The sequence below is a fragment of the Ambystoma mexicanum genome, chromosome 4q (genome assembly GCF_040938575.1).
Source record: "Ambystoma mexicanum isolate Mex_15411 chromosome 4q, UKY_AmexF1_1, whole genome shotgun sequence".
Lineage (NCBI taxonomy): Eukaryota > Metazoa > Chordata > Amphibia > Caudata > Ambystomatidae > Ambystoma > Ambystoma mexicanum.
In genome coordinates, this window is record NC_090928.1 from 714,041,461 (window position 1) to 714,067,402 (window position 25,942).

General features: G+C 43.8%; 1 protein-coding gene across 11 annotated transcripts in view; it reads left to right on the forward strand.

Annotated features, from left to right (window-relative positions):
* The window catches only part of PLCB1 (phospholipase C beta 1), a 3,004,223-nt gene that overhangs the window by 2,328,038 nt on the left and 650,243 nt on the right, over positions 1-25,942 (forward strand). For all 11 annotated transcript variants that reach the window (XM_069608284.1, XM_069608285.1, XM_069608286.1 and 8 more), the window contains 2 exons: positions 20,913-21,045; positions 24,217-24,270. In XM_069608284.1, the coding sequence (XP_069464385.1) occupies positions 20,913-21,045; positions 24,217-24,270 (187 nt within the window). The remainder of the gene's footprint in view (positions 1-20,912; positions 21,046-24,216; positions 24,271-25,942) is intronic.

Consider the following 25,942-nt stretch of genomic DNA (forward strand, 5'->3'; position numbering starts at 1 on the left):
GATAAGCTGCTGAATTGTAGAATTGACTTAATTGGCCTCATAACGACCCTGGCGGTACAGGGTTAACAGCGCCGTAAAAGGTGCCGGCGCCGTTAACCCCGTACCGCCTCATTAAGAGGTCCCCTCGCGGGACCCGGTAAGTAACGCCTGGTCAAACCAGGCGTGCTTACCGGGTCCCGCGGGGGGAAGAGGGAGCAAACAACGGGCCAACTCGTAATGGCCTGTTGTTTGCTCCCTCTCCAATTCCCATTCAGCCCTATGGGGGCTGAAATGGGAATGGGGAAGGACCGGGTCCGGGTCTTTGGAGGGAGGAATTATCGGGCCTTCTGAACTTGGAATGGCCCGGTAATTCCTCATTCTGTGGACCCGGACGCGATTTCGGCGGCAGCCATGCTGCCAATAGCGGCATGGCTACCGCCGAGGTCATAATGAAGGCCAATGTCTCATAAGTTAAAGTGGCTAACCCCCTGGTGTTGGTACATAAAAAGTCCAGCAGTGGGAAGACTGACGTCCGCTTTTGTGTGGACAACAGAGGTCCCAATTTAGTCAACAAGACAAATGCTCTCCCTATTCTTTGAGCAGACAAGCTGATCGACGGGTTAGATTCTGCCAAGTATATGAGTACCTTTGAGATCACGGGCGGGTACTGGCAGGTCAGACTAACTGGCAGAACAAAGAAGAAGTCAACACCCCCACCAAAGAAGTGTCACGCCCTTTGGCTCTAAAAATACCCCTGACACCATTGCAGAGTATGCAGATTGATATATTATTCTGGGTTACAATGTTTCAGCATTGTATATTAGAATTACATTGCTGTCTTCAGCTATACCTGGGAAGACCATCTATAGAACCTGAAGCAGAATCTTCAAGTCATGCATAAAGCTAGATTGATTATCAGTGCTGGATACTGCATGGTACTGTGACTTACTTAGGACACCACCAAAGTGGCAATATGAAATAGCTTCTCCAGCCCAAAGTGCATTCTTGATGCATTTGGACATCCACACCACTCAAACAAAGGTTTAAGCCTTCTTGGCCATCACTGGATACTACAGGCCTCTGCTTAACAGGTATGGAACCATTTCCCATCCTTTAAAACATTTACATCCAAGAAGTTGCCAAAGAAGGCCACCTGTCCTTTCTGCCGAGCAGCTTCCATGACGGGGAAAATGGTTTGTGCAAGGTGCCACCTCTAAAGATCCCAGATTACGGGAAGGAATTCATTATACAGATAGACGCCAGTGAATTTAGAATTGGTACAGTATTAGGGCCTCATTACGAGGCTTGTGCTGACAGAATGAAGGGGGCCGGTACGAGACCGGCCCCCTTCATTCCGTCAGGGCTGATTACGAGGTTCCCTTCGCGGGACCCAGATCAGACGCCTGGTAAAACCAGACATCTTTTCCGGGTCCCGCGAGGGGAAGAGGGAGGTAACAACGGGACACTTATAATGTGCCCGTTGGTACCTCCATCCCCATTCCCATTGAGCCCTATGGGGACTCAAATGGGAATGGGGTATGGTTCCTGCAAGGAGGACTTACCGGGTCCTCCTATGTCAGAATGACCCGGTAAGTCACCATTGCAGGAACCCGGTAAAGGAGCCCGGTTTGGCAGTAGCCATGCAGCTAATTCGCCAAACTCGTAATGAGGGCCTTAGTGTTGCTAAACTCTGAAGGAGTTGAAAAACCATATGTCTAACTAAGTACTTGACAAAGTGAGAATGCATCTTGCCCACACTTGAGAAGGAGTCATGTGTAGTAGTTTTGGTGGTACAAAAGTTGAAACCCTACAATTGTGTGTCTCACTTTAGCATCCAAATGGAACGCAGACATCTTAAGTGGCAGATGTCCATGCAGGGGGAGAAGCCCACGATGTTGCGCTTCACCATTTCCTTACAGGGACTGAATATGGACATTCAGAACAAGTCTGGGTTGCAGAATTGCAATGCAAATGAGGACGAGCCTGGCCCTTACTGTTTATTGTTCAAACTATTTGGTGGGTGGGAATGGGACCGAATGCCATCTGGTTATGGTGTAGGATAGCCGACTATGTTTGATTTGTTCCAACCGTAAATTAATGTGTGTAATTTTATTTCTGAAGTGGAGACCTCCTAAAAATACCCCAATGTCAAATTACTCCATGCCAAACGTATAGTGCACACATATACTGTGCTCTAACCAGTACACTGACAACAACAGCATCAGCTATCCTATGGCACAGTGCAAGGTCACAGGTCCCGTGTGCATATCTGACATCTGCTGGGACACTAAGTCCCTGCAAGTGTATATGACATTTTAACTATCTGCACCTTTGAGTCATTGCTGTTTGTGTCATGTGGTCTGCAAATGACACCCAATTATACAGCTGCATGAACTTGATATCACACCAGTGACAGCACTGAGAAGAGCTTAACATGACAGGACTGATTTTATTGGTATCTATGCTGACTGTCTCCCCGTGGAACAAAAGCCAGGATGCTGCCCCTTTTACTTTTTAGCAGGAAGGGTCACACCTCCCCCAAGGGCATACAAAATCCACCCTAGTAGATCTCCAGTGACTAATGCTATAGAGGTAGCACTAACATAACAAAGCCTTCAAACCAGGGTGCTGATCACTGGCATTCCTCTGAAGCAAGCAGGCATGAACAGGGCGCAGTGTTAAAGTAGCCAGAGGGGGAACGGAGACCTGGACAAGTGTCCATCCATCTTGTTTCATTTTATGATACTCTTCCTTTTCCTGTCTATCCATGGCCTGTATACAGAATACTCTAAGAGTGATGTCATTAGACAAAATGTAATTGTTACAACAACAGAGACTTCATCCCTTACATTAGGCTTGATTTGGTGCAATCCCCTGTGGAATTGTGCCTCTAAAGAGAGAGGGGAACCCCTCCTTCTTGTATTCAACTTTTGACCATCAGAAGAAGGAGAATTTACTGGACCCCTATTGGAGAGTCGTTCCAACCCAGAATCCTCTAGCAGGAAGAGGAAGCCAGAAGGCATCCGAGACAGAGGCAAGCTCTGTCCCTCAACGATCCCCATAGAATATCGTGGCTGACTGCTGTTGGACCAACACCTCACTGTGGCAGCACTGGACACAGAACCCTATCACTGCAGGTGAAGGAACCCTTGTAGGACTCATCCTGTCCTGGAGCCAATGGATTGGGATTCACATCATCCCAGAATTACAAGATCACCTGTAAACCTGTTTCATGGCTTGAAGCCACTTTTTTAGCATTCCTTGAACTTCAATCAACTTACCTTCAATTTTGATTTGTCTTAAAGTTAAAGATCACCACTGTTTCGACTTGAGCACCAGTTCAATGCTGCAGAATCTCCCAGCGCCTCAACCCAAACTTGTCTTAACCCAATGCATTTGTTGGTTTAATCCACTGCAAGCTATCTTGTCTCTTGCTGACTCAGCACAGTGGAAGCATCATTTCAAACTGACTCAACCAGTAACTGACAATTATTTGGAAGTATTGACTCACAGTGTAACAACAGAGTCTCACCTTAATGCAGACTCAGCACCGACTCCATGCTGGGTCAATGTGGTTCATCTCAACATTATCTCAACCAGATAAAAGATCAAAGAAGCCTGGCTTGTCGCTGTTTGGGCCTGTGACAAAGGATTTAGGTACTGTGGAGAGGTCCTGTGCCTCTTGTACACATTTGAAACAATAGTGACTTTTAATACCCTCTTCTATGCCGATTTCTTACAAAGACACCTTTCTTGAACATTGAAATAGTGAAACTGCCATTGCCAAATGCCTGAACATCGCGGCTCATCTACCCAGAATGCTGTTCTCCAACAGCTTGCATTTTCTTTGTTTCTTTTTCTTTCAGGGGTGGGGGGATTTCCTTATATTTTTAGTTTAGTTATTTGCATGGACATATTTCAGTAATTTCCGGTAGTAAAATAATAAATGCTACCTTATTAGAGTTTTGAGTAATTTTAAACATGGAATAAATGGGTAACAATTGAAAACTTATCACACACTGACGTTAGTAGAACAACATACATATAAAAATGCACAATGCATACAAATGATAGGCACAAACAGGGAAACTAAAGTAAGGAAGGAAGAAACAACAGCACCAATAAATGACAATGACAGAGTTAATCATCATGTACAAAAAGTAATTGTGTGTTTGAGGTGTGCTTATTGTCCCATGTATTTGCACTATGAGCTCAGATTAACCTCTAAGGAAAGTACTTTAAGAACATATACAAGGTTAATGTATAGATATATAGCAACTTTTACATTTTGCAATTTCTAATTGTTAGTAAAAACAAAAAACCAGCCTAATCATGTTAGTAAACAAAATGAAGTGGCCCAGATATGTGATGTCATCAGTGATGTCATCAATGACATTTGTGAGTTCATCTTTGACGTCCTGGGTGTTAGTCTTAGCACTGCACGGTGGTGGCACAAATTGTGGTGGCTTACCTTAGCATACCTGGCGAATTTCTGAGGTTTTTCAGTTTTACTTGTAAACATAACGTCCCTTTAACAAAGTGCTTTCATTTAATATAAGTTATTTCCCTCTATGTATCACTACTACCTGATATATTTTCATAGCATCTTCCTATGTGTATACACATTTCATCAGTGTGTCCTTTGAGATGAATGTAGTTCGATAGAATAACACAAGAGGGCAGTCCCTGCCTGAAAATATGCTGAAACAACGACTCCAATTTCAGTATCTGGAAGATAGGTGCATTTCTACACAAACCTATATTAACATTTAGAGTATTTATTTTCTAACAGATGTAAGCATAGGTTCTTCTTTATAATGGACTAACTCTGCATGTTGCTCAAAGTAGCAGATTATTGTCATTTCAGAAATGCTTGTACATGCATAATACCACAATAGAATCGTAATACATCACAAGAAAACGTGAACACAGGAAGTATTACCATTAATGAAGAATATATATTTTTTAAATGGCATGTATGTAGTTGGCTGTCCTTTATTTGAACGTCATAGCCATATATCATAGTCATTGCATCTCAAATAAAAGGTACAATCACACTAAGAAAGATTGCCAAATAAAGAAGAAAAAGAATATATCTAAGATGAAGTCAGACTGTGGCTCAGACAATGCACCACATATTGGCATTGACAGCTCTTGACAGAAAAGGGGCTAAGAGAGGAATGCAAAGGTGACATCCTGCAATAGCCAATTCAACATTCGATATGCTGTGAATCCACACGTTTCCAGTACACGATACAGTCACTGCAGACATTCCAGAAACGTTCCCCAAATAGCTTCAAAACCACGGACATGTTCGTTACAAGTTCCAGTTCTTTTTATCCACCATCACTGCCCGTATTGAACACGTACTTTCATTGGTGCTGATTTCCTTGAATGTTGGCCTGGCATTGGACAACAGCTCCTCTCTCAAAACCTCAAGTGTCTGGCTTTTTGTATGTGATATTTGCTGACCTACTTCTTCCCATTAAAATTGTGTTGTCGGGTAAGAGAAAAGAATGTGATTTAATGTTTGCTTTCATCTTTTGACATCCCCAGCAAGTATAGTCGGGCTACAAACCTCTCTGATGTACAGTAGACCAGTGTGCACGCAAGACTATTCACTGCTGAGTCTGAGGGCCTGATTTACAAAAGTCCCATTGAACACTGCTCCGCAAATCAGGCCCTATGTCTTTCCTTCTTTCTTTCCTTCTTTCTTTCTTTCTTTCTTTCTTTCTTTCTTTCTTTCTTTCTTTCTTTCTTTCTTTCTTTCTTTCTTTCTTTCTTTCTTTCTTTCTTTCTTTTCCAATGTAAGACTTACCGCCTTAATTCTTCTCGGTATTACCCAAATTGATAGTTTACAAATGATCGTATGGTAAATCTGGCCGAATTCGGCCAGTACTATTCGATCGTTTGTAAAGGATCAGTTTGGGTAATCACTACCAAACATGGGCAGCAGGGGTGCGGGGTTGTCCCCCACTCCCCATGTTCGGTAGTGATTGCTTTTGGGGTTAGCAGGGGTGTCCCCCGGAAAAAAATAAAGAAAAAGCGGTACCTGCAGCGTCGGATCTGACCCAAGTAGGAGGGACGGCTCCGACGCAGTAGGGTTAGAAGATGAGCAGACGGTGAAAAGGTAATTAGGGGTGGATGGGGGTATGCATGCGGGGGTGTATAGGGGTGGGTATTTTTTTTATTTGGGCGGATTTGGCTGCGGCAATATTGGCTTTGCGGACGATTTGACTACAGTTATTCAGCTGCAAAAAATTTGCCACAGCCAAACCATATACATCCTTCTTCCCAGTGTCTCAGCCAAAGCTCTCTCATCAGTTCATATGGCAATCTACTTCCCATGAATCTCTAGTCTTTTCTGAGCATTCACTCCCAGAGTATATGACGGTTTTATATGAGCATAATACTGATATGATGCTTAGATTTCAATATCTGGACAAAAGATTCTGTGTTGCCCAGTAACTGTAGGAATTGACTTTTCTGTGTTTTCTTTTTTCTTTACAAGCTGATGCCTGGCCCTTTCACATTCCTGTATCCCCTATCCAGTATTCACTTCCTGGAATGATAGTACTTTGTTTCTTTCCTGGAGTTGGACCATTTTACTAAGTCTCCCTCTTGGCCAGTGTTCCCTTACCTTTGAAGTGCCTGGTAGGATGAGCAGTGGAGCTCTGTAAGTTGGTGTGGGAGGCAGCATGCAGTAGTTCATGTCTAAATGTATGCAAATGTGTAGACATGTCAATTTTGTATGCACCATGGGAATTGTCGGATGTTGGTCCAGCTGTTGTTCTTGGATTAACTTCTCCTGTATGCAGGTCTCGCTGTGTATGTTTCTTTTAGTTGACAGCTGGCCCATTTCATCATAAGTCCTCTCCTTGAACCAGTGTCTTAGAATGGCTACAAGGAACGCCTCCTGGGTGGTATTCTGGCAGGCTTTTATCATCCATAGAGTCAGGCATTCACCTTCACCAAAGAAAAAGGAATCATTGGAATGCCAACTGAAGAATCCCTAGGGCTCCCTAAACCATGGCAACCTGGCACGTTATGGGATGATGTGTTGGCAGAGCCGGTGCCCAACCATTTTGTGGCTGCTTTATATGTGACTAGATGCTCAGGTAGAGGATTTTTTTCTCCAGGTGAAATATACTTTGTCATCAGAGATTTACTCTTTTGTAATTCTGGTGTAAACCAGGCTTTACTAGTTCATTCGATTATACTTTTTTGCTGTTTTAAAGGTTCCAAGGTACTACTGATGTAACTCAGGTTAGCAGTAATAGCCTATGACATAGATGCTGCCGAGTCCTCCTTAGCGAATTCCAGCCCTGGAACTAGTAGAAGAAAAATCTTCTCCCTGGTCATAAATTTGGTATTTCTAACCTGAGGGCCCATCAGACATTTATACTTATTCTTCAGAGGAAAATCTGCTGTTATAGAAAAGTGTATAAATGAGTGGTCAGACCATGGGCATGGTAATATCTCAAAGTCCTTACTCTGGATATTAGTAGTTGAGATCCAATCAAGGGTGTGGCCCAAAAGGTGTGTTGGAACTCGCACCCTTTGTTCAAAACCCAATTCCCATAAGCCCTTCTCCATATCTGCGGCCAAGAAATCTTCTGGGTGATCCAACCACAAGTTGCTAATCACCCATGAGAAGGCATCTGGAAGTAGGTTTCAAAAAGGACAATAGGACAATCGAAAGTGCTGATATAAAATCCTCCTTGCAAGATGGAGGTTTGTAAATTAGGACACGATTAAGGGCAGCTTATGCATTCATACCGAGTTTCACATGCAGAGATTCTATGCCCTCCAAAGTACGGTTTTGTATTTCCCAGATATGAAAGTCAGCCTTAAAAATAAATGCTACTCCACCCCCCTACCTTCTGCTCTATCATGGCGTAGCATAGCATATCCCTCAGGGATGGCTATATCCAGTGAGGGACCTGCAGCTATAGATTTCCAAGTTTCTGTTAATGCACATATATCTATGTTATTATCTGTAATATAAGAATGAACCTCATGAGCATGTTTGATGAGGGAACGTGTATTAAGTAGGAGGCATTTAAGGTGATGTATAGGAATAGTCAGTCGAACCACAGCAGATTTAACATTGGTAGGTTGAATTTCCTCTATAGACCTATTTGTATTAACTAAGTCACAAATTGGGAGCTCTTCTTCGTGCAATGGTTGCAATAGAGGCACGCCAGGCAATGCCGTGTTACAAGGATTGTTATTAGATATATAAAGGGGATTCAACATAGACAATTGGTGAACAGTACCTTGCAAATCAGCATCATGAGATACAGCGTTCCATCTAGAATTCTCTCCAACTTGCGTTCTCAACAGGGATGCATTTCTTGCTGCGATAATGGCAGCTAGCACTTCCTGAATTCCCATAATAGAAGAGAGCGGAGACGCATATCACGTCTTCACGGCCCGATCACGGACCAGCACACACCGGCTAGACTCTTTCGTGCTGGCACATTTGTGGTAAGTTTAAACAGAAATAGGCCCGGGACTACAAGGAGTGCTGGGTAATGTAGTCTTATTACCCGTGAGTGTGTAGAAAGCATAGGCTTCTGTTTCAAATCATACTCGTGTATCAGAATAACAGGTGAGTTTCAAGGGTAGTTATAAAATCAAAAATGGTATTAAAAGCAGGTTTATGCATGTCTTCAATAAAATCAAATTAACACAATGCAAATTTGTGCAAGGAGCATTGCAAGGACCCGGAAGCATGGCTTTGCAAATGTGTACATGTTTTATTTTTTGAAAAGTGTCATAATTTAGGTACAAAAAAGTGATATACCTTTGGTGACTTAGGTATAGCCTGTGGCTATGAGTAGTGGCCAGATTATCCGGGAACCTGGACAATGTGGCACCTGGCCATGACCACAAAGGACCGGCAATGAGGTTAAAATGTGCATGGCCACAAGGCACTGGCAATGTGGTAAAGTTCTTGGAAATTGGAGTAGGTTTGAATGGGAAAAGACATTCTGGTTGTGGCTACAGACCGAAGTGCTAGACAGGATTGCAGCAAACATTCCCAAGGAGCACCAGCAAGGACCTCAAAGCATGGTTTTGCAAATCTGTCCCCTGTTTTATTTTTGCTAAAGTGTCAAAATATAAGTACAAAAAATGGTGATATAAATTGGTGCCTATGCAATCGGCCTGGCCCTGAACAAGGACAAATGTGTACTGTGATTTGCTTATTGGGGCGTGCGGCATGACTGAAGCACTAGGTTTGAAAGGTGTACAATATTATGCTTGCGGCTACAGCCTGAAGTGCTGGACTGGATAACAACAAACCTGCACGGGGAGCGTCAGCAAGGACCTGAAAGCATGCTTTTGCAAATCTGTCTTGTGTTTTATTATTCCAAAGCGTCAACATGTAAGTGCAAATAATAGTGATATAACTTTGGTGCATGGACAGTAGGCCTGGCCCTCGGCAAGGAAGTATGCTACTCTGATTTACTTATTGGGGCATGTGGCATCGCTGAAGCCCTAGGTTTAAATGGAGGAAATAAATTCTCCTTGCGGCAGCAGCCCGAAGTGCTGGACGGGATTGCAGCAATCTTGTGTGAGCAGCATCAGCAAGGACCTGAAGGCATGCTTTTGAAAATCTGTCCTGTGTTTTACATTTTTGATAGTATATAAAATAGAGATATAACATTGTTGCCTATGCAGTGGGTCTGGCCATCAGCAAGTACAAATGTCTACTCAGATTTGCCTATTGGGGAAGGCGGCAAAGCCGAAACCCATGCCCCATGAATTGTGAAGACTGGCCATGGCTGCAAGCCATGAGCACTGCCCATTGGTCACATTACGAGTGTGTAGTCGACACTGAACTAGGATGCAGACTAGGTGCAGTGGATAACAGGGGTTGTTTGATAGGGGTGGGGTCATGGTCAAACCTCATTCCTTAGGCAATTCAACCATGACTTGCTTCCCCAGCATACGCTGCTGATAACCACACCCATCAGTATGCGTTGCAAAGAAATGTGTTTGTTAAAGGAGTTTTACAGTTCTTTCATATATGTTAAAAGAGAAAGTATAAATATACAGTGATGTAATATAATGAAACATTTTCACTCATAAAGCCTATGAAATTCACAGAAAACATTTTGTTAAAGGGATGTTTTGGTTAAGTTACACTAATAAAAACCTAGGAAATTCAGTAAAAAGACTTTGTTAAAGGGATGTTATGGTTAAGTTTCGCTACTAAAAACCTATGAAATTCAGTAAAAAAACTTTGTTAAAGTGACGTTATGGTTAAGTTGCGCTACTAAAAACCTATGAAATTCAGTGAAAAAACTTTGTTAAAGGGACGTTATGGTTCAAAGTAAAACTGAAAACCCCCTGAAATTCGCCAGTTATGGTAACCATAACTCGCGCCACCACTGTGCACTGCTAAGACTAACACCCAGGACATCAAAGATGGCATCATAAAAGTTTTTTCAGTGAAAATATTTATATATATATATATATATATATCATTTGATTATGATGGATGTTTGTTTACTGGGACTTGAACACACACACAACCGTTCTTGCATTAAGATTTGATACCAAAGAAGTGATTAAGATCACAGCCATTGTATGCTTACATCCAAACAACCATAGCTTAAAGCTTTCTGAATCAGTATATATGCTTCCAAGACGAAAACATTAAAATGTTATGGTGAGTGTTGTGAAAAGTGAAATGATCCCAGTGTGCATTAGGTACTTAGTGATTCAAGCATGCAGTCTTTTTATCACAGACACTTGTCATATTTTTTATTTTTTAACTATGCATAGCAAGCTGGAACCTTTGCTGATGCTATTCGTCCCCTTATTCTTGCTCTAAGGGATATTTTGAAGAATATAATACAAGTATAGGAAACTGTTAATCTTGGAGTGATAACCCTGTATCGGAAATCATTCATATGGCTATTCTTACTCTTGATAATGAGCTTAGTAATTCAAATGTTAATTAGAGCTATGAATACATTCTTTTCTGGAAGTGGTCATTATAAATAAGCATTGTGAAGTTTTAAAAAGAGCCAATTTGCAATTTCAGTACAATCAAACAATTTCCTTTTTGTTTTTTTTTTACTAAGTTGCTTTTGAAAAAAAACAAATCCTCCTCTCACTGAGCTGTCTGTTGCTTTCTTTGGCTCTGCAGTTATCAGCAATGGCTGGGATAGCTCTAGCCTATATGCACATGGCAATGTGACTCCTACCAACATGCAACGAAACAAGGACATAGGGTGAGGCCAAGAGAGGCACAAGTATAAAGGAGGTGCAGAGAGAGAGAGAGTGAGAGAGAAATAAAGAGAGAACATTTTTTAGACCAGTTAATCACTTTCTTTTCTACTAGCCGCGTTTACAAACAAACACTGAACACCCACCCACCTTTTATCCCGGGCCATGCAGCTGTTAGCAGTGGCTGAAGTGTAATACGTGCTGTCTCCTCATATTCATCCATGCTGTTGGCAGGGCTGCCACCAATGTTACATGCTTCGAGCTTGCACTGGGAGTGGCCAGTGTTGTTAATTCCCCTCGATCTGTGTCAATGTAGCTGTAGTGGTAGTGGTTGTTGGTACCAAAGTAGTAGATGGTTGATTGCCTGTACTGCAAAGATTCATGGAAGTAAGGTACCCATTGAGGAAACCATGTATGCACTCAGGAAAATATGATGTCCATTTGAATGAAATCCAGCAGGAAGGGTGAACATGAGCAAGAAAGAAGACTAGTGATGAATGTCGCTATGTGAAGCAGGAGTGATGCACCCAGAAAAGAGGCAAGAGGCTGAAGACTGTAGACATTTGGTAGGATCTAAAGAGGAGGTGTTAAAGATCAGCAACATTTCCGGCTCGAGATGAAGATGCTCATGCTACAAAAATGATTAAGAAAATGCAAAGTCATTTTACAATTGTACAGATGCAGTAATGCAAGCAGACACATTAATCATAAAGCTGGCTATGTAGTGAATAGATTGCAGAGATGCGCCAAATGTATATACATAGGAATGTATGGACTATGGATGTTCCACAAAGCTTTATTTCACAAAATGTAGCAAGCGTGCCTCTCCAGAAAGAACATGGCATGATAACCTGCTCTGAGATGAGCGTTGCAACACACGCTTTTTGCTCACTGTACCTTTCACAGATGGGAAATATCCATTTACATATCAGTCTTTGTCCCGCCCACACAGGCAGTCCAGCACCGAAATGCTATGGCAATTCCTCTCTGAACAAGAGTACCAACAGCAACCCCATACATGTGTTTCAGCCTTGTTGGGCATCATCAGTGAGGTGAAGCTGGGCCTCTCTGAGCACAGTGAGCAGGGAGTCCATGTCTGGTTGCCCCCAGGTAAGTCAGGGTGACCAACCACAAGTTCCTTGCAAATATTTCAAAAAAGGTAGCAGGCGCTCCTCTCCAGAAAGAACATGGCATGATAACCTGTTCTGAGATGAGAGTTTGCAACACACGCTTTTTGCTCACTGTACCTTTCACAGATGGGAAATACCCATTTGCATATCAGCCTTTGTCCCGCCCACATGGGCAGTCCAGCACCGAAATGCTGTGGCAATTCCTCTCTGAACAAGAGTACCAATAGCAACCCCATACACGTGTTTTATTTGTGATATGTTTTTCTATGCCATCATTGATATGGCAGTGGTGGTGATGGAGATGATGCTGTGGTGGTTAACTCTATTAATCTCAACTGATAGCAGTGTCTGCTTTTTCAGTCATGTATTTTCTTCTCCCTCATTGGTAAGCCCTTGAGAGCTTTTGTTCTAATGTTACCTAAAATAGCCACAATATCACAATGTTTGCCAGGGGACAATGCAACACATAATGTTCCATAACAAAGCAACATTCAAGTAAATGAATTAATCAAATGTGAGAGGATTTTTTGAGTGCAAGCTCTGCAGTTACTTCTTAAACTCTAAAACAAGAAAGTTCACCCAACAGTAAAGACACACATTATTCAAAGTTCTGGCGAAAGATTATTGCTAGAATTGCTGAACCATGTTAAATCAAGCATTGGCAAAAACAAAATGGTAATCCTTTCTGCGGGATTTGGATAGACAGTTGTCAGGTACTGAAATCGTATGCTCAGGAAGGAGACAAACATAGCACCGCTTTTTGCCACAAAACATTAATTAAACAGGGAACATGCTGCCTAAAGGGGATGATGAACGAGATTGGAGTGGCACAGAGTGAGTCCTGAATTCAGGAATCTTCAATGCAGGACACGGATGACTGCTTGGTATGGAGTGCACTCGGGCAGTGACAGGAACGAGAGACAACAGCGAGAGCACCCAGGCGGAAGTGTGGACTTGGGAGAGGGCCATCCATCATGGAAGAATAAATGTAAAGATAGGACAAGGTTCCAAATGGCAGCAAGTAGAAGTCAATATGGGTACAGATAAGGGGCACCATTTCCCCACCAGACAAGGGGGGGGGGGCACATTTGATGGACAAGCAGTGGTGTGAATTTTGAATTTGGCTATTGCGGTAACAGGGAGGTCTGATCTGGCTGATGTTGTGGCAGGGAGGAGGGATTTAGATGCTCTGGTACTGCAAGTTGAGATCTGACTTGTGTGGCACAGGGAGGTGAGATCTAGCTGATGTGATGGGATGACACGAGGATTAAGTGTGGCAGGGAGTTGCTTTCTTGCTAGCAGAGAAGTAAGATAAGGTGACAGTATTGGTGTAATCTGATTACAGTGAACGTTGGACCTGGTGGGGCAGTGAGGGTGGAATAAGGCTGTGGCACCGAACAGGGTCTGGATTGTGTGCAATGGAGAGATCTAGATTTGATTAAATTGGCCAGGGATGTAATGTGACTTTAAGGGTGTGTAATGCTGGCTGCATTATGAAGGTGCCCTTGCAGGGGGTCTGCAGTGTGATAGCAGCACACATTGACTGTGGTGGAGGAGTCAATATTGTTTGCCTGAAGGTGTGATGGTGAGAGCTGGTTGAAGTAGTGATATAAGAGATCTGACTACAGTTGTAGTAGTGTAGGTTGATGTGACTGAGTAATAGTGTAAAAAAACACGCAATACAACCTCATCCTTGGTTTGACGAGGATTGTAGAATAGCGATTTCTGAAATTTTTAACTGTCTAAAAAGACGCCAGGGCCCAGGTAGGGCTGAGCTGAGATCACTCAGTCCAATCTTCAAATCCCTGATAGAAGTAAAAAATGATGCTACGTACGACATCAATGGGACAAAATGCAGGAAGCCTCACAATCTGGAGTTTCGCGCACATTTTGGAGGTTAGTGAGCGGGTATAAAGAAGGGCATGAAAGGAGTGTGGTGGTCAATATAAGCCCTAACACCTGGAAGAAACTCTTAAACAACCTCTATGAAAGGGCGGATCCACCACCTGAACAGTGAACATACCAACAAAACCAGGGCAGAGGGAATGACATCGACCCAATCCATTTAGAGTTATGGAGGTTCGCAATGCAATATCAACCCAGAAGTGGGGGAAGGCCCAGGGTCCAGCCCTAATCCCCATCGATCTAATCAAAAGCAAACCAATGGTATAGGCACCCATCCTATGGCTTATTTTCAATACAAGCCTCAAGTTGAATAGGGCTCCTCCCCCCCTCCTGGCAACATGCAGTAATAATCCTGATTTATGAGAAGGGAAAGAGGAAGGACCCAAAACAATTAATGCCAATTTATTTACTGGATGGACTGGGTAAAGTATTCACCAGAGCCATCTCTGAGCACCTACAAGAGTGGGCAATACAGGGAAATGTGATTGACCAATTGCAACCTGGGTTCCTTCCAAAGATAAGTACAATGGACCAGGCCTTTCACCTCCACATGATCATGCAGAAAAATGTGGCCCTTAAAAAGATTTTCTGCCTTTGTCGACCTCAGGACCGTGTTTGACAGCGAGTCATGGGAGACACTCTGGCCAATACTGACAGAAAGGGGGCTACCTTTGGGCCTCCTACTGATAATAATTCAACTCTATGCTAACAATTCCGCCTCAGTCCACTGGAGGCTGGGGGGGGGCAGAAATGGTAACCAGAGGAATGAGGCAGGGATGCACCCTTGCCCCTCTCCTCTTTCTGATATATATTGACAAAGTGGTTTGCTATGTTAGGATGCAATGCCTTTATTGCCCGAAGCTGGGCCAAGAAGCCTGCTCAATACTTCACTTTGTAGAAGATACAGTCCTCTTAGCAACATCTGTAAAGGGGCTTATGACCACGCTCGAGGCTTTCACAGAGAAATGCTTGGATTTCCATCTTGAGATAAACATGGAGCTATTGGTTTCTGGCCAAACTTTATTAAATTTTTGAAATATAGGATAGCTATTAATACCTCCCCCCTCGAGCAAGTGAATCAATATCATTATCTAGGTGTGAGATTTAACGAACAGTGCAACTGGCCATTACAGATGTTAAAACCTAGACTGGCTTTGAAAAAATATGGGGGCGGGGGGCAATACTGAGATTTTTTAATACACACGGCCAATGCCCCCTCTCGCCTGCCATCAAAATGTTCACAGCCCAGACAAGGCAGCAGGCATATACGAGGCTGAAATCAGGGGCCACTCGGCTAACAACAAATTGGATCTGGCAGAAACATCTTTCATGAAAAAAGATATAGGGTTGTCAAAATCATGCCTGAGTATCCCCATCTATTTAGAACTGGGCCTCAGACCAATCCAGAAAGAGGTTTCATTTAGACCGGTATTCTACTGGTTGAGGTTGTGGTCAGTTCCAGAAATATCGCTGAACTGGTGGCGATGATTTCATTGAATTAGTGGTGGTTGGCGCAAAATGGTCGAAGTGGAGGTGGGTGGTGTACTGTTGAAGTGGTGTTATGTGCTGATTTTAAATGGGAGACATCTGGCTGAATTCAGTATGTGATTTGGATGACGTAAAGGTGGGAATAGGACCTGGCTGAAGGAGCAGAGATGATCGAATGCATTTTGATAATGTGAGTATGATGAGATATCCACTGCGGCCAAGACATGGGCTGCAGTGGCTACAATGGGGGTGGGGTAGTCTGCCTTCTTTGGGGAAAACACTGGTTAATGCTGTGTGGATTTCTGTCTGCTGAGTGGCTCAGTTTAAAGCCATCTGAGGACCTGGCTTCTGTAATCTGTACGCCTGTGGGGTGAACCCATACGTACAGCCTTAGCTCCCCTTCCATCTCCTTGAGACTCTCCTCCGCACTCGTGTTCACCCGTGGTACATTGGGACCAACGATTTGAAGCCTAGCACACTGGAAACCAGCCATGGGAAGAATTCTAGGCAACAGCATTGAGACCTCACCATACTCTGCATGGAACATATGCCATTTTCTGATAATCTGGTGGGTCCTACCATGACACCCTAGTAAATTTACAGAGAAGTGGTGTTTGGTGAGAGCTTAGACAATGAGCTAGGAGAGTGAAAACCTGCATCTAAATACAATCCTAAAAGAGCCCTAGGTCTCCGTTTCCAAAGTTTGACTTTCTGATACCTAAAGCAGCATGTACCCAGGTGGAAATCCACCCTCCAACAATAGAGCGCGCATCATTGGTTTTGATAAACGCATACCTTTCTGGAAAGGATGAATGTTCATTGGGAATTGTCCAGTTAGATCAGCCAGATTGTCGATTTTACAGAATCTTTGCACGAAATTGAATGTATTGTGTGTATGCTTTCTTGCCCCTAGGCAATCTGTGTTGCAGTCCAGACATTGAGCAAATGTGCACTGCACTGCTGAACAGTTCCTGCAATATCACACGCAGGGTTATTCCACTATTCTGATTGCAACGTAGCGTAGTAATAGCCGTGCGTTGCTCAGTTGCACGAACAACCTGCCCCTTCGAATGTGTCAGAAGACAATGGACCTGGGTAATATGAAATCTGTAAATGAATAAGTTCATATCAAATAAGACAGAACAGAATTTGCGGTGTATGCATTGCAAGCCGCAAAGCAAGGAGGTGAGATATGATGATGTGGCGAAAAGGTGAAGTCATATTCACATGAATATAGCATGTTTTGTGTTGGCAATCTAACACTGTATCCGTGCACAGTTTAATCTCCCTTCACTGTTAATATCAGTGTTTTCTTCACGGCCATTTGAAATAATCAAGAGAATCTCAGGGGTGATTGCTACCATTGTTTAGAATGATAGTTCTGTTCACTGATGTCCCAAATATGTCAGCGGTATTAATAATGAGCGAAACATAAGCGGACGAAATGGTCTTCGCAAATCGAGTCACTAGACAGTATTAAACGAGGTTCATGCTGTATAGGATCATAAGAGGACCACTGAAGCAGATCGCATTAATACCATAATCGGTGTAAAATAATTAGTCTGGGACCTTAAGTATCCACATGGTTGAAGAGACAAATTAACATCCTGAAATGGAGTAGAAAGAAGTAGGGGAAGCTGTGCCCGGCTACTGGTGGTAATTGCCTCCAAAGAGAGAAACGTAGCAGACTAGACAAGAAGCCCAGAGCTGCCCAGGCAGGTGCCATGGCAACTCAACCTCTCAGGCGTAATCTGATCATCTCATCCACTGGTACCGGAAGGATGCTGTGGGTTCTTTACAGTCTCGGACTGGCCTATAGGGCAATAGGGCAATGCCTGAACCAAAAACACAAAACGAAAAGAGTGGGTCAAGTTTGGCCCATGTGGCCAAGTTACTTCACCATGTGGCTAGTAGTTTTGACAGTGTTACTAAACAAACATTCTTCAAAAGGCACAGCTTGCATCACATTTGATCAACTCCCCACCACCCCCTTGGATACTACTCAACCAGTCTGTCACAAAAGAAATGAATAGTCATTTGCAACTGTGGGCCATTTATTCATTGGTGCCCAAGACAATCGTATGCACCAGTATGCATCTGATTATATACCGAGCAGAGCTCATGCAGGGTAGCCCATGTCCTGATGCAGCTGACAGGAAGTGTGAGGATTCACTACTCAGAGTATCGCACAGACTACACGAATAATATACGAAATTAAGACTCGTTCGAATAGAAAACGGAGGGCGTTTGACATTTTGCGTTCCCTATTTCAACCGTTTGGTCCCTAGTGGCTAGAATTGAGTTGCTAAAATATCGAAAAAGTTGCCGAAGGGGAAATGTAAACATTAACTATAGAATGTATGTAAAGTGACACAGGTTTGCAACTTGATGCATCATTTGGCATGTGAGAAAAGGAGGGGCATACATTCTCGGGAAAGAGCATGGGGTAAAGAGGTTACCACCTGCCCTCACATGTGTTTGCAAAGTCTAGTTGCCTCTCACCCTAGGCATTTCCTAAATGTCTTTGGTCATCGGTCAGCAGTCTTGTACATGTTTCCCCCAACCTGCTCTGGAAAAGCAACGTCTGTTTCATCAATATCACACATTCAAGGACAGGAAACGGAAAAAGTGTAATCATTTGAAATGACCTGGGGAAAGTTGGGGTTGGCACATTATTCAGAAATTCGGAGAGAATATCCAGAGAGAGAAATTCGGTATTTAATTGGATTGTGTAACCTGTCTTGTTAGCCAACTGGTGTTTTGTGGTAATATAGGGCATATCGAGTCTAAGTGGAGCAAAGCGACTTCATGTCGAGGGATCCCCCAAAGCGGTGCGCCAGATGTCTTGGCTTTCTATCTAGAGTATCGGGGCACTGTGTTTCCTGCCTTCTCTTCCAGCTCAGCATTCATCAGTGGTAGATATAAGTTGCTACCTCCGCCCCATCCCACACCCCCTGGGTTTTCCTTCTCCAAGTGAGAGATCACACACACTGCTGTATAGGAGGTAAGACAGAGACTGGCCCACGAGTACAGGCAAACTGGGAGAGAAATCTACTTCATTTAAGTGGCTCATGGGCTCTCTAGTGGCACTGGGCACCGGATCAGTGTCTGCGGTTGCAGCCTAACACTGCCCTGATGGCCCTAGCATAATGTTCCAGTGGGATTGTAGTGGTGCAGAGTGTAGCATTCGGGAGGGGAGTGCCACAAGCTACATCGCCATAGTAGCTGTGAATGCAGTGGGTTGTAGGCACTTGTATGCCCAATGATTCCAATTTGAGGTATGCCAATTGATAACGATAGATTTGAAGACTTGACAGTAGTACAAAAAAAGGTCATTGCTTAAGTCATCTGAATTGGATTGTTGTGCGATTCAAAATATTGTGTTCATTTTGTGTGTCTATGTAGAAAGTTTCAGCATTGAAGTGGATCAGTGTTGGGGTGATGTTTTGATATGGGAAGGTGGTATGCGGTCTTCTTGTCCAGCATTTTGCTGTCCGTGTGCCCATTTTGAGCATAATTATGGAAGTTGTGCTCTCATGGTCTGTGGAAGAATGCTGTGTACATGTCATTTTATTTATTTATTTATTAAAATTTAGAGAGCACGCAGCAGCCCACAGGCATCGTGGTGCTGTCACAGCAATTGTTCTTAGTTGCACAAAAGCATACTTAGTTACATGACAGCGACAGTTGGGGATGCATACTAGGTTACCCGGCAGTACTAAAAACAAGGAATACAGATTGGGTATTTTCACCAATTTTTGTTTACGGGGGAGCAGTTTTTAAACGAGAAAAATTCAAAACATCAACAAGAAACAAAAACTGATTTCCCCCCGTCTCTGTCCAAAATTACGGATATAGGTACTTCACGGAATATTACACCTAACAAACATTTTGTAGGTCATTTAGGAATCACCGCCATGGAACATCACATAACTCATGTGTTTTCTTAGATACCATTACATTTTATTAAGACACATACTAATTATTACTTTCCACCACAACACATAGATACGGCGTGTAGAGACGCTCAGTTTTGATTTCGAACCCCGAGATTTTTCCTTCCATACAAATACTAAGGGCTGAAGGTCCGTAAAGTTTTCTTAATCGCTTATACGGGCTTGAAGCATTTAAAAAGTAGCTCCTGTCCAGTGTCTGGCAGTATTTAGACATCACTACATGGTCATCCCTTTGTTGTATCCTTGCCCCATTTAATGTTGTGTAGTCCTCTTTTTCGTGTATAAATTCTTATATTTCACTAAGAGTTTGTCATGTAAGGGAATGTTTTAACGAGTGTTAACTGATATCACACATGTTGTGCTGGAAAGTAATAATTGTTATGTGTCTTAATAAAATGCAATGGTATCTAAGAAAACATATGAGTTATGTGATCTTCCATGGCAGTGATTCCTAAATGACCTACAACATGTTTGTTAGGTGTAATATTCCGAGAAGTACCTATATCCGTAATTTTGGACAGAGAGGGGCGAAATCAGTTTGTGTTTCTTATTGATGAGTACTAAAAACAGACAGAGTTACCCAAAGTGTTTTTGTGAGGTAGGTGGAAGGGGGGGGGTTAGTTAAAGAGTGTGGTGTGGAAGTACCATCTCAAAAAGAATAACGGGGTCATTACAAGCTGGGCGGTAAGGGGTCAACGGTGCCGGTAATGATTCTGGCGCCGTTAACCCCTTACCACCCTATTACGAGTCTGCTTGCAGGAGCCGCAAAGGGCGCCTGGTAAAACCAGGCGTCCTTAGCGGGTCCCGCTAGCAGACCAGGGAGCTAACAATGGGCCCGTTATTGACGGGCCTGTTGTTAGCTCCCTCCCCATTCCCATTGAGCCCTATGGGGGCTCGAATGGGAATGGGGATGGGTTCCCTGAATGGGAAATACCGGGTGCTCCAAGGTTGGAATGGCCCCGTATTTCCACATTCAGGGAACCCGGACCCGGTATGCGGTATGGGCGTAGCCATGGCGCTAATAGCGCCATTGCTACCTCCATACTTGTAATGACCCCATACTTCTATAAAACAAGTCTGCCTCTAGAGATTCATAAGTACCTTGAATCGTGTGAACATGAACCTTTCTGGGTTTCTTTTCTTCCTGACTTCATTAAGAGAAGAGAGTTTCAGAATTGTAACAGAACTAATCATGCCTCTTCTTTCTTAGATTGAGCAGGGAGAGACGCCCTCAGAAGCCAACAGTGAACCTAGACCTGCACCGGCGGAAAATGGAGTCAACCACGCTTCTTCAGTGACTCCAAAAGCACCAGCACAGCCCATTCACAGTCAGCCTGCTCCAGGTGAGGGAATGTCTCTGTTCATATCTCAATTCTCTTCACACTTAAGTATTTGGACAAAGGTAGCCTTAAGTCAAAGACATTCTATTTGCAGACACTAACGAAGACTGGAAAAATATTCTCTCACAGACTGATCGTTATACACTATCATACTAGAAATGACATCAAAATACCAGCTACATGTTCAATATCTGCTGTTAGCACCAAAAAGAAGGTGTGAGTGGCCTCCCAGCCAATAGGGGTAGTCAGAATGTGTCCTTTACCGCATGATCTAGACCACACTCTGACCCCCATGATGAACTGGTAGCAGTCATCATCCATCCCAGCCTATGGCACCAACCACACCTCTCCCTCGACCCATCCCTGCTTACACTCATACCTCTTCACTAACATTCATGTCACCTCCTCTGTCTGCCAAGGTCACCACATTCCTCCTCCAGCACTGCCTCTTTCCTCTGTCCATGATGGTTGCTGTGGAACTGCAAAATATACAAAGAATACCACCCTTCGCCTTTTTGCCATGGAGCTCATATTCTTTTGCAGTTTTTTAAACTTGGGAAACAGCTGCCTTGTCATTTCACAACGGGAAAAAAGCAATTGACACCCTTGCACAGCATGCCATCATGCTAATAACCTCTTGGTAACTGTGGCAGGGACTACGTCAGTGGTCTTCAAACTTTTATTGGCCGGGGCCCCCTGAGCAAAATTTGGGCAGGTCGGTACCCCCCAGAAATGCCAAATGGACACTATGTATTGCGCGCCGTCACCTGCTCCCATCACAGTCGCTGGGCTCCCTCATCCCACTCCTACCCAGTCCCTGGTCTCTCCCCACCCCATCATACACCCTGGGCTCTCCCCACTCTGCTCCCACCACTATCCCATGGTTCCTGCCCATTGTGCTCCCACCATAGTCCCTGGGTTCCCCCCCTCCCGTTCCCAACACAGTCTGAGGGCCAGTGGCGGCTGGTGATTTTTTTAAGTAGAGGGGCATAACTATTTTCCCCAAAAATGCCATAGCACCCGAGCATAGTGGTGGAGCCTGAACCAATAAAGGTGGGTTCGGGGTGGGGGTGGTTTCCCCCTGTGAATTATTTTTAAATAATGGGTTTAAAATGTTGCATTGTACAGCATACTTTTAACAAAACAATGGGTACATAGCCAAACAGTTTGCAATTGATGCTGGGGGGGCCAGGGGGTGGGTATGGCATTTTTTTTACTGGACATCTATGATAGATGTCCAGTAAAAAGATATCATCCCTGTCCCCTGGGCCCCCCTGGGCCCCACTGGGCCTAACACAATCAACATGATTATGTGTGTATGCAAGGCGCTCACATTCATACAGCAATCACTCTATCATTCACACAAGCATCCATCACCATGCACACACTCATACCATAAGCATACACGCATCCATACACATGTTTAAATAAAAACAATGAACATAAATGTACCCTCTGCATTGGCCTGCGTGTGGGTGCTGAAACGCCCTGCTCCAGGCTGCTCTGTCCGTATGTGCGCGGAGGCACAGGAGCTCCCCGTTGAACATACAGGCATGCAGTGCCCCAGCCAGCATTTCCAATGAGCAATGGAATGCTAGCGAAGCAAAACGCCCCAGCACTTGCATGGCTCAGTGAGCATGTGCGGCTGGGGAACTAAACTGAACTGTCAAAGGGACAGCCAGCCCAGGAGTACTCCATCAGCTTGGAAAAGCAGCTGAGCGAGTGCTCGCTATTTCACTGGGCTGGCCCCTTAGCTCCTCTATAATGGGTGAGGGGCCACTAGGTGGGCGCCCCCTCGCCATTATGAATGAGCCGCCCGGCTCGGACTGGCCTATAGGGCAATGCCTGTACAAAAAATTTAAAACGTAGTGTGGGCCAGTAAAAATGGGCCACGATTTTGGCCAATTTGGACCAGTTTGATGACTTACTTAACTATGCAGTTAGTAATTTTCACCATTGTTGCTGAATATATCACAATTTACTTACATTTTAACACAAAGCACCCCCTTAGGTTCTATTGAAACAGTGGGTCTCATCACAACCCTGGCGGTAGCTGTGCCGGTAAAACCGACACGGCTGCCGCCGGAGTTGCATCCAGGTCCAGCAACCACGAATGGGCAATTACCAGGTCATGCCGAGTTAGGTGGACCTGATAATTGCCCTTTCCCGGGTGCCGGTACTGGTAGATCCCCATTCCCATTTGAGCACCACAGTGCTCAATGGGAATGGGGAGCTCGGATGCACCGGCACTGCTAATAACTGTGCCGGTGCATCAGACGTGCTGTTCTCGCGGGTGCCGCACGGCCTGCCAGGTCAGACCTGGCGGGCTGTCAGGCACCCGCAAGCACAACTCGTACTATGGCGGTAAGGTAGCAAGGGTGCCGGTAGCTTACCAGCACCATTGTTACCGTACCGCAATAGTTGTAATGAGGCCCAGTCTGTGACTAAAGGAATGACTATCCATTTACAACTGCGGGCCACTTTTTAATTGTTGCCTGAGACAGTTTCATGCTCCAGCCCGTTCATGTGAGTCACCACTACCCATTTCTTCCAAACTAAAACAAAAAAAAATGTAAACTCTCAGGGCCCCCTAGGGATGCACCGGCGGAACCCTGGGCGGTCGTACCCCACAGTTTGAATACCGCTGGACTATTTAAAGGCCAGAGCAAACTTGGGCCCCAGGTCATTACCAAGCTGGTACTGACTTAAGTAACACCTGCATGATTGTATCTGCACTGCACCCATCTTGGCTGTTAGCAGAGGTGTCAATTGGTGCAGAAAGCAGTCTCTTGATTAGTACCGTCCATCCTCATATTATGCAAATACTTTAAGATCTGCAATGTCACCCTTTTATGTATACATTTAAGAAGGCTGCCTTGACCTCTCAGAAAATGAATCGTTGTAGAACTAGCCATTGGCAAAGCGGATTTTCTTCTCATATTTTCGAATAAAGGATCTGTCATCAGAATAAAACTGCTTCTTGCAATGAATACCCAGCACAAGGCACTGGTATCCCGGATCTGAATGACCCCACAGTGGCTCAAGAGTTGTCATGTTGCTAACGTATTTGAAATAATACGTGACAGCTACTATAACAAAAAATGAAATATAACCATACATTATGAAATGCAAAAAACCTAAAGCCTGTTATTAACTCTGCATTTTGTTTCTTAGGTTCTGTAACTGTTCCAGCAAAATCAGAAGACCTTATTCATAGCGTCCTGACAGGTAATATATAATCCAAACGATGTACCATTTCCTTAACTATGAACTCTAATTGTGGGCACAGATAATCTGCATGATTACAAGCGTTGCTTTACCCGAAATATAGGCTTCTGTCAATTCATAGAGCTTTTATAATTCCCAGAGGGCATGGAAGGCCTAAGTGCTCCACAGTGAGTACTGCTGATTGGTTGACTATACATTTGGTGATCATTCTGAAATACTGGTTGAGGAACATCCATAGTTGGCACATATAGGATGCTCCTATAGAGAAATGGCTACTGGCATATTGTACATCACTGCTTTCAGTTACTTCCTCTTCTTTTCCATTCCATTCCAGTCCTGACATCACTTGAGGTGAGTGCAACTCCTTAGACAAGCACCCACCCCACAGCTTAATGCTATCTTCTATCCTGTCAGCACTGTGTCCTCCTTCTATGAGAAGCCAAAGAATCGGCTTCATTCCACCATGCTTCTGGCTGTTTTTTCAGTACTCTTTGGTTGACAACCCATGGCATGTGAAGGGTCGACTCATGCAATTCTGAATCATGTCTAGCCTAGAGCTGGAGTTGGCGTAGCAGTCCAAGCAAAGGTGCCTGTTTGGCAAGTGGCATCTGTTAATCTATCAGAGGTACTCTATATGCTCACAAGTCTAAAACCCAGGGGAGTAAGATCACAATTGATGGGGCGGTTGCAGGAAGGACTTCATGCTGAATAATAATGTAGCATCAGCACACAGAGAATGTTTGACGACTCTCCATTACACTCTCATGGGTGGGGCAAGGGACTCTGAAGGGGTTTCTTATCTGTAAGGTGAGAAGAGCTAAACTCTGGCACTCGGTGCCCTCTCTTGGAGTTACTCTTAGCAAGGAGCTTGGAAACATGGACGCCAGGCACTACTGTTCGTCTAGGATTGTTATTATCTAGTTACAGTCCACAAGAACTGTGGATAGTTTATTCAAATCATTCCTAGGTCTAATTCCAAATGATTCAGAGGGAAGACACCATCTTTTGTGTCTCCTACTCTGTATCCATAGAATGTATGAGTCAAGTGTCATTTGGATCTTACCCAGTAAAATGTTCGAGTACGTTTCTTTAGTCGGTAGAATGTTTTTAGGTGGTCTCCATCTTCATGGTTCCATTGGCAAGACTTAATTTTAGACCACAATAAAGAAACCTACTTCATTTCTGGCAGTCCAGTGACCATTTTATAACGATCAAAGTCCATTATTCACAGAGAGCAAGCGGATTTATAATGGAGGTTGATTTTAGAGAACTTGTCAAAGGATGTACCACTTCTGATGACACCATCACTGATCCCAGCAGCAGATGCAGATCAGCACTCTGCTTTGAATTCAAATAGGGAGAACTTTCATTGCTTGAACTTGAAGTAATTGGCAGCAGTCATCATCTATCTCACATGTTGTGGGCACTTTTTTAGAAACAAGGCAGTGGTAATGTGAACAGATACAATGTTAATACAATCTTACTTCAGCAATCAGTAGCTCTCATTTAAGAGCTCTGGCCAAACTAATATTTCAGCTGGGGTAATGTTTTCACATATGTACTAAATCGCATTTGTCTATGCTTGCCCCCGCCCCTTTTTCTTATTCTCTATGATTGTTCAAGACACACAAAGAGAGGGAAACAGTGATCATTATGGTTATACCTTTAGGCA